General features: G+C 41.3%; 1 protein-coding gene across 1 annotated transcript in view; it reads right to left on the reverse strand.

Moving 5' to 3' along the window:
* itga9 (integrin, alpha 9) overlaps positions 1-10,370 on the reverse strand; it is a 153,042-nt gene extending 142,672 nt beyond the window's left edge. Inside the window, 4 exon segments of the mRNA XM_034184922.1 lie at positions 4,325-4,431; positions 9,620-9,747; positions 9,965-10,011; positions 10,013-10,370. Coding sequence (XP_034040813.1) covers positions 4,325-4,431; positions 9,620-9,747; positions 9,965-10,011; positions 10,013-10,153 — 423 coding nt within the window. The 5' untranslated portion in view covers positions 10,154-10,370.

Here is a 10,370-nt window from a genome sequence, read left to right on the forward strand (position 1 = left end):
TGTGTTGAGGATCCACAAATAATGAAATAACTCTTTTTTCTGAAATAAAACAGCACATTTCGAAAGGTGACGACATTATACTTATATTCTGACACTTTCTTGAAGCAAAACCAATTCCACAAAATGGTTAAAAAAATAAAAAAAAAATCAAGAACACGGAGAGTAGATTTCAAATTTTACACAAATCAGGCCACATAATTGTATAAATGTGGTTGTAATTTGGTACCCGCTGAGGCTCCAGTATCCTTTGGGACAGATCTGGATGCAGGCGAAGCACATCTAATTTTTCCATGTACTGTTTAGCTCTCTGACAACCGATCAGCAGATTGTGGTGACGCACGGAGTGTCAGACACCCGACCGCCTGTAAGCGAGCGAGCTACTATGTTGGGAAACATTTGCGCTTCAAAGGACGGCTTGAATAACAGTAGGAGGAATATGTGCAAAGACTCTCCCATTCAGCAGAAGCAGAGTGCCTTCAAAAATCAATCAATAAGTCAATCAATACATACATAAATTAATTCATTAAATTAGCTAACACAAACACTAAAAGAGAATCTACACAGCTGACTGAGAAAGTGCTAAATCACCAAAGCAGCCTTTTATCTGAAGAAAACCAAATATGGACTTTGTGCTCTTGTTGTGTTCGTGTGCAGAACATTGGTCACAAACAAATAAAACATTTGTTCACATCTGTTGACCAGCTGTTTCACGCCCGCTGCTCAGGAACGTGCAGTGGTGGATGCAGTTCAGCTAATCAGCGAGGAGCTAATTAGCAAAGCTAACATTTTCATTATTGGATTAGCTTTTCAGATAACGCCGGAAACCATTAATGGATCAGTTAGCTTTAGCTAAATTTAGTTCCTCTAACTTTATGCCAACTAACTTTTTAAAAAAATAACCGTCATAAAGGGTGGCACAGTGGCCTCGTGGTTAGCGCTGTTGCTTCATAGCAAGAAGGTTCTGGGATCACTTCCCACCTGGTTCTTTCTGTGTGGAATTTGTGTAGGTTCCCTCCAGGTGCTCCGTCTTCCTCTCATTTCCAAAGACATAGATTAATTGGTGACTCTAAATTGACCATAGGTGTGTGTGTGAATGTGTTTGTCTGTCCATATGTGGTCCTGTGATGTACCAGGGTGTACTCCACCTCTCTCCTAATGGTCGCTGGGATGGGCTTCAGCCCCCCTGTGACCCCAAATTGGAACAAGCGGGTATAGAGAAAAAATGAATGAATGAATGGTCAAAAACATTTGTAAACTCTAAAATCATGCATTTCTTCCTGTTAGAGGTTATGCACTAATCCATTAAGACTATCTAAAATGACGACACTAATGACATGCCACGAGCAGTAATGAAATGGAAATAATGCCCATGTGGTTGTGCCAGGTTGACGGTACATTCATTTGTCCAGAATACAAATATCAAGTTTCTGGTCACATCTGCCTCTGTCTTGTGGTGATATTAATTACAATGCTCATATGACATTGTGACACAACTGTTGTTTTTAGTATCTCACAATGGCTGCCACCCTGTTGGTGGCCAAAGCAAGAACAAGAGGCCTGGTGATTAGTTTGTATCACTAGTTATCCATCTTCATGATGAAGTGGTATAGAGGAGGATTTTCTTAAAAAGAAGACCTCAAAGTTTAGCCAGAAGGTACATCTGAGATGCAAGCCTGGATTTGATCTGTTTTGGTGAAAGAAAATCCTTCTCTGCTCTACTCCACTGTGAAGCTAAGAGAAGTGATGCAAAATGAAAAGCTTGCACTGTGCACAATTTCTCCAATCACAGCCACATAAGCCTGTAACTTCTTCTGTGTTGTCTGGGTGTCTTGGTGGCTTTCCTCACTCTTCTCCTTCTTGCACAGTTACTCAGTTTTTGAGAACTTTCTACTCCATGCAGATTTACCATAAAGTGCCATACTGTTTGTATTTCTTTGTAACTGATGTAAATAAAGTCCGAAACATATTCAGGCAGCTTTACCATCAGAGAGCCTCGTCCAAAACTACCACAAAAGACTCCAAGCTGTCAGTGGTGTTAAAGGGGCAATACACAGTATTAAGAACAGGGGTATGTAAACTTTTGATCAGGGTCATTTGGGTAGTTCTCTTGTCATTTTGATTTGAAAAGAGGAAACACAGTTGTTTGACAATAAATGGCTTCACCCAACCACAAACCATGAGTGAAACATACGTTTTTGTGTTGTCATTCGTATTCTCTGAAAAATGGCCAAAAAAAGCAAAACTTCTGCCAGGGTAGGTAAACTTTTGAGCATAACTGTATGTCTGGTACAAGCACCTATCTTTAGGCAGTTTTGCCCATTCCTCTTTGCAGCACCTCTTAAGCTCCATCAGGTTGGATGGGGAGCGTCAGTGTACAGCCATTTTCAGATCTCTCCAGAGATGTTCAATCAGATTCAGGTCTGGGCTCTGGCTGGGCCACTCAAGGACATTCACAGAGTTGTCCTGAAGCCACTCCTTGATATCTTGGTTGTGTGCTTAGGGTCATTGTTCTGCTATGAACCATTGCCCCAGTCTGAGATCAACAGCGCTCTGGAGCAGATTTTCATCCAGGATGTCTCTGTACATTGCTGCATTCATCTTTGCCTCAATCCTGACTATTCTCCCAGTTTCTGCTGCTGATAAACCTCCCCACAACATGATGCTGCCACCTCCATGCTTCACTGTAGGGATGGTGCCTGGTTTCCTCCAAACATGACGCCTGGCATTCACAACAAAGAGTCCAATCTTTGTCTCAGACCAGAGAATTTTGTTTCTCATGATCTGTGAGTCCTTCAGGTGCCTTTTGGCAAACTCCAGGCGGGCTGCCATGTGCCTGTTACTAAGGAGTGGCTTTCAAGGATGATCAGTGGAAACATGATGCACCTGAGCTCAAGTTTGAGCTTCATGGCAAAGGATGTGAATACTTATATACATGTGATTTCTTAGTTTTTTTTTTAAATATATTTGCAAAATTAAAAAAAATTGACTTGTTTTTTACATTGTCATTATGGGGTACTGTGTCTAGGATTTTGAGGGGGAAAAAATAATTTCATCCATTTTGGAATAATTCTGTAATATAACAAAATGTGGAAAAAGTGAAGTGGTGTGATTACTTTCCGGATAGATCTTGATCATCTGGTCGTGGCATGCTAAATTGTTTTGGGAAGCCAATGTTTGTTACATATTAAATTTCAGCTCTTTAGGTATGTTTAAAAAAAAAAACAAGCCAAAGCTAAATTTATATAATAAATGTGTTAGGCTATTAGCAGCAGCGTCAGCTAAATGTTGTCAGGGTTCAGCGTTATTATGATCCTAACTTTTACGTTAGCTGTACGCACCAGTGGAAACGTACATCTGTTCAGGAGAGATTAAAAGACACAAGCATGTTTGCGCACACACACACACACACACACAAACACGTGGCTTTGGAAGTCACAACCTCTTTTTTTTTTTTTATCATAATCCCGTCTGGAGTCTCAGTACACTCTGTGCTCAGATTCTCTGAGACTGACAACTCCAAGAAGTCTTCAAAGTGTTTGAGTGAATGACGAGTAAAGCCAAAGGCTCCTGGTCTTCAAACCGTGCCAACACATTCCAACCAAACAAGAAAAGCACCAAACCTTTGAAAGTAATCTGGCTTTAACAAAGCCAACGTGGACTTCTTTAGAAAATGCATTCTTGTGATTACTGTGTATCCCAGAGGAGGAGATCAGTCAGAAAACAGGTAATTTAGCAGATTGACACCTGCCATGAGTGGTTACAGACCAACTGTGGTTGAGACAAACTATAAAAATAACCCAGCAGTCAGATTTAGAGGCTGACACACTTTTCAGTATTGTTACAGACGAGACAGAGTCCATCGCTACTCACAGTAAATGTCAACATTTACTGTCCTTACACAGCTCCACGGCGCAGTGGCTGCAGTCTAAACACACTGGCCTGCTGCTTCTTGATAAGAACCTACAACCTTCTACTTTTAACCAACTCTTCTGCTGATTTTGAGCACCAACAGAAGGTAAAATTCCCAGAATTATATAACCACACTGCGGCTTCCAAATCTCTCTTGCTTTCGTTGTGGCTCCAGCTTAATAGTTGCAAAAACCATTCAGTCTTCATCATGTCATTCAAAGCAGGAGATTATCGCTTGAAGTGTAAAAGTTGTATTTCTGGCGGTTGTTAATGGCGGCTCCTGATTTTGGGCCCCGTTGTGGTCTAACAGTGCAGTTCATTTGTAGCAATGATGGCGGTATAAACAAATGTATCTTTACGGGTGTACATGGTTTGTGTAAAACAATTTGCCGCAGCATACTGTCCCCGATCTCACCAGTATTTTGCCGTCAGCTCTGTCCTGTCGGGCCAGGCTGACCCCCATCCACTCATCAGCTCTGTCTCCTTGGCACGTCTTCCCACATGACTCTCTCAGCTTGTTTCCTGAAAAACAAAGAGATCTGTTTTCAGACATTGAGTCAACAGGCCAGAGGATGTTTCGCAGCTACTAACTTCACATTTGACAGCTTCTGGCTCCTATTAAATCTTTATCTTTGCCAAATGTGTTGTTGAGGGTTTGGCACACCATATGTGAAGCTTTTTGCTCATGTACGCTTTGCGGCACTTACCAGTGTATTTCTCAAACTAATTTACTGAAGCTGTTCATTCAATTCTGGAGGTCCTTTAATTCAAAAAATGATTGAATGAGGCAAATTAGGTATATTTATCTAAGTAGAAGAAGAAATCCATCCTATAGACCCTGAGACTCATTGGTGCCAGAGGTTTTGTAAAGCAGATGGATAGGAGTTGGGGTACCATTGTGTAGACATGGGATGATTCCTAATCACACAACCTGTCTGTGTGCATGTGCCTGGATAAGACACTTCATCTGCATCATCCAAGTCAACCCCGATGTAAGTGGGGACTGGCACTGGCTGGGGAAGTAACCTATGACAGACTTGCATTCTGTCAAGGGAGTGTCCCAGACTCTTATCTGCTAAGCACTATGGAATCCAAGAATAAGTAAATGCACCAATCGGTGTAACTACAAAGTAGGTCCAACAAAAGAACGGAGGCACATTGGTGCCAGTGCTTATCCCCGGATTCTACAGTATAAAGCAGATAAAACGGGATATAGGTTGCTTTCACAGCCAAGGGTGGTACCCACTTACAGCTGGGTGGACTGAAACAAAGTAGATAAAATGCCTTATCCAAGGACACAGAGAGGCAGCGTAACCAGGAATCAAACCCCGGTCTACATGTCGGGAGCCCAAGTCGTTTCCCACTGAGATACCAACTCTGCATATAACAAGAGTGCAAATAAATCAAAGGTTAAAGGAGGGCAATAAGTGTTTCTGCAAAACTACATTACATAAGCAGTACAATCAATAAAATAAGGCAGCAACAACTATAAATTTTGTCTTTGTAAAGGGATTTCGTAACCGGTTTATAAATGTACGAGGTCTGTTAGAAAAGTATCAGACCTTTTATTTTTTGCAAAAACCTGATGGATTTGAATCATGTGTGCTTGCATGAGCAAACCTTGAACCTTCGTGCGCATGCGTGAACTTTTTCACGCCTGCCAATTGCATCATTTTCTGGTAAGCAGCCTTTGTGTGAGGTGGTGTGTGTAGTGCTCTCGGCAGATTTTCATTTCAAGAAAAAGATGGAACGACTGGAGCAGCGCCGCATCAAATTTTGCCAGAAACTGGGCGACAGCCAGGTGGAAACCATTCAGATGATTCAGACAGCTTTCGGTGACTTTTCAGTCGTGTGACTATCCGAGAAATTGTGGAAGAGCTGGGCATGTCACAGCATGTCCTGTGAGACTTCAACATGGAGGTGCTTTTGCTCCGCCATCAGCAGCAGCATGGATTTCACAGTCACTCTTTTCATGGCCAAATCTTCTGTCACAGTGGAACGTAACGAAAAAGTGCTGATGTCCACCTCTTCCGCAATTTCTCGGATAGTCACACGACGGTCCTGCATCACCACAGCGTTCACTTTGGAAATGATCTGGTCATTTCATCATGTTGATGGCCGACCAGAGCGCAGCTCGCTCTCCACCACTGTACGGATGTCTTTAAAGCGGTTGTACCGCTCCTTAATCTGTGTGATGCCCATAGGATCGTCACCGAAAGCCGTCTGAATCTTCCGAATAGTTTCCACCTGGCTGTCGCCCAGTTTCTGGCAAAATTTGATGCAGTAGCGCTGCTCCAGTTGTTCCGTCTTTTTCCTTGAAATGAAAATCTGCCGAGCGCACTGCACATGTCCTCACACAAAGGCTGCTTACCAGAAAATGATGCAATCGACAGGCGTGAAAAAGTTCACGCATGCACATGAAGGTTCAAAGTTTGCTCATGCAAGCACATGTGATTCAAATCCATCAGGTTTTTGCAAAAAATAAAAAGGTCCAATACTTTTCTAACAGACCTCGTACACTGTTTTAAAAGTGGCACAGTTGCAACTTCAAAAATTTGCATCATATTGATCAGTATGTCTGGTATTTATATTGTGCATTTATATTTAGATTTGCAAACTGTTTTTCGTTTTTACTTTCCTTTTTATACTCTGTGTGCTTCTTACCCTGTGTGCTGCTATACAATACTGCTGGAACCTCAATTTCCCAATCTAATCTAAACCTAATCATATTGTATCATTGCATTTTACTTGATGATTATTTTTGGAATTTTATTCTATGCTAGTGTGACAAAAGATTACTGAAGTTGTTGTGAAGACAGAATATTACTAGTTAACAACATCTGAACTACAAAACAAACTTTCCCATTCAACTGAATGGGCATGTGTGTCCAAACTTTTGACTGGTAGTGTATGTCAACTCTACTTTGCAGGCAGACACGTAGACTAAAACACATCCATCAGCACATTTTTGTGACTGTTATTGAAGTGTATCATGGGAACCCTGTGATTATTAATGTTGTCAACAACAATCTCACCCCGTGATATCAGATTTGTGTCAATATTATCACACAAAACTTCTGAAATATCATACAAGTATAAAAATGTGGCAGAATATAAAACTCATTGAAGCAACACATGTTGTCATGATAACGTGACAGTGGTCTCAAGCATTTATTAGTGCTGATGTGGTGCAAAGGTACATGAGGTGGGACTCCTGCCTCATAGCAAGAAGGTCCGGAGTTCAAATCCCACAATTGTCCTGTACACAACATCTAAAGTTGCATTAGGAAGGACAACTGGCATAAACGTTGCACCAAATAAACTTGAATGATTTGCGCTGATAGGAAACTGGTTTTAACAGTTTATTTAATAACTAAGTCCAAATAAACAAAACAAAGATTGAGAAATCTGCCTCTGAAGAGGAAAAAAACATATAAGTCGCACCTTTTTTCTATATTATCTGCTCTTTAATTTGGGATTTTTGTGCATTGTTGTGGTATACTTTTATTATTATTTGTTCTTTAATTACTGGAGTGCATTTTGTTTAAAATTTGTTTTGCTTTGATTCATGGGAAAGCCCAGTGTAATTAGTTATTATTTTTAGGCTATTCATTCTTTTGTTTTCTATACCCGCTTATTCCAATTAAGAGTCACGGGGGAGCTGGAGCCTATCCCGGCAGTCAATAGGGGAAAGACGTGGTACACAGGGCATTTTAGGTATATACTGTAACTCTTGACTTGTATATCAGCTCATATAAGTCACACTGGAGTATAAGTTACAGGACCTCCCGAACTAATAAAACAAAATCCATGTCTTATACTCTAGAAAATACGGTACTTAAAATGAACTAAACGAAGACAAGTTAATTCAACATCACTTTTATTCAAAGCTACATTTTATGGTGTTGTTGACTTATTGAAAAATTGTAAGACAATCCTTGGTGTCATATTTTTGAGGTGGCCCAGTGCATGTTATCAAATAAAGCAAAATTAATAGGAAATAGCGTGCATTTGGAAAGTATTCACAGCGCTTCACTTTTTTCACATTTTTTTTTATGTTACAGCTTTATTCCAAAATGGATGAAATTCATTTTTTCCCTTCAAACTTCTACACACAATACCCCATAATGACAATGTGAAATAAAATTGTTGTATGATAGAGTGGCCAGACAGAAGCTACTCCTTAGTAAAAGGCACATAGCAGCCCACCTGGAGTTTGCCAAAAGGCGCCTGAAGGACTCTCAGATTATGAGAAACAAAATTCTCTGCTCTGATGAGACAAAGATTGGACTCTTTGGCGTGAATGCCAGGCATCATGTTTGGAAGAAACAGGCACCATACCTACAGTGAAGCATGGTGGTGGCAGCGTCATGCTGTGTAGACGGTTTTCAGCGGCAAGAACTAGGAGACTAGTCAGGATTGAGGGAAAGATGAATGCAGCAATGTACAGAGACATCCTGGATGAAAACCTGCTCCAGAGCGCTCTTGACCTCTGACTGGGGCGACAGTTCATCTTTCAGCAGGACAATGACCCTAAGCACACAGCCAAGATATCAAAGGAGTGCCTTCAGGACAACTCTGTGAATGTCCTCGAGTGACCCAGCCAGAGCCCAGACCTGAATCTGATTGAACATCTCTGGAGAGATCTGAAAATGACTGTACACCGATGCTCCCCATCCAACCTGATGGAGCTTGAGAGGTGCTGTAAAGAGGACTGGGCAAAACTGCCCAAAGTTAGGTGCACCAAGCTTGTGGCATCATATTCAAGAAGATTTGAGGCTGTAATTTCTGCCAAAGGTGCATCAACAAAATATTGAGCAAAGGGTGTGAATACTTACGTATATGTGATTTCTTAGTTTTTTTATTATTATTATTATTTTTAATAAAGTGGCAAAAAACCCAACTCTTTTTCTTGTCATCATTATGGGGTGTTGTGAGTAAAAGTTTGAGGGAAAAAATGAATTTACTCCTTTTTGGAATAAGACTGTAACATAACAAAATGTGGAAAAAGTGCAGCACTGTGAATACTTTCTGGATGAACTGTAAGTCAACACAAATATAAGGCAGTGGATTAATTTGGCCTTTTTCTTCTGATGAGTGAAAATAGTCCAACGAAAGTTTGTTTCTGTAAGATGTGCTCACACCAAATTTATCATCTTTTCCCCCATACAAGACAAGTGAATCAGCATGATGGCATGTACACTACAATAGCTGTTAAGTGTGTCTGTGACAATGTGTTACTAGTTTCCTGAGGCCCATCTGAGTCCAGCTTCTCTGGCTCGCACACAATTTTCTTTTTTTTTTTTTGGTGACACACTGACTACACAGGGTTGATATTAAAGCCATGACTGCATCCTGCTTTCTTGACTACAAGAGCAGAGCTTTGGGGGGGAACAAGAGTTCCACAACTCAGTAATAAGGCTCACATGCTTGGAAAATATTAGCAGAAAAATCACATGTATCAAAATATTCAGTGATGTGTGCGCTTAGAAACTTTAGTTTTGCATGCATGTATAAAGCATGATCAGGAACAACTGTCACTTTGGACTTTGGTGAAAAGAGCATTAAAGCTGCATAATTATAAACTGTGAGTCTGTGCAGAAGCTGAGTGGGAAGATACTTCACGATCAACCCAATGTTTGTGTTTCTGGTCTGTAGAAAGTGAAAAAATCTGGGTGCATGAGGTCTGATGCTGCCGACTGGGACTGACCTCTTCCCAGGTCCATCTCTGTGCAGCGTCGTTCAGGATTGCTGTGGATTCGACATTTGTACACAGCTCCAGGAGAGCGCACAGCGCTACTGTAGGTAGAGTTTGCCCTCGGAGCTCCCACAAGCACCCTGCAGACATAAAGGAGCCATGAGGAGGTTGTCTCTCCCACCAAACATCTCTTGCCGCTGCAAGCAAGATTTCAATCAAAGGAAGTGTGCCTCTGCGGCAATAATGCACTTTATTTATGAGAAAACAGCCTACAGTTTGACTCTTTGGGGATGTTAAAGAACTCACATCCATTGACTTTCTGGCAATCATAAACAGACACTGCGATGTAAAACTCACCAGCGTGTGGTGTCATGATAATGCTCCACCACCGAATACCCAAAAAAAACTAGAATTAGGTCCTCTGAACACCAAGGGGTGCTCCAAATCTACATTGTAGGAATAAGCCAATGAAATGGAGAGATACACATAAAAAACATTTTGTACTCCAGCTGTCTGTCTCCGGAGAGGAGCCATCCCTTTGCGCATCGTGCGTAATGACGCGGTAAAAGAGTCCAAATGGGGTCTAAAAAGAGGGGATCTGTGAGCTCTTCAGTGGTCAAATTGTTGCTAAACTGTCGCCAAACTAATCTTTAGGGTCGGGCAAAAAAGTTGCGGGTCGTGATGCATGAGTGAAGGCTTGAGGAAGAAAGTTAACGGTCCGGTAAAATAACGGTGCGTCAGCTTCTCTCCATTCTGCGTCAAT

The sequence above is a fragment of the Thalassophryne amazonica genome, chromosome 13 (genome assembly GCF_902500255.1).
Source record: "Thalassophryne amazonica chromosome 13, fThaAma1.1, whole genome shotgun sequence".
In the NCBI taxonomy this organism is placed as follows: Eukaryota; Metazoa; Chordata; class Actinopteri; order Batrachoidiformes; family Batrachoididae; genus Thalassophryne; species Thalassophryne amazonica.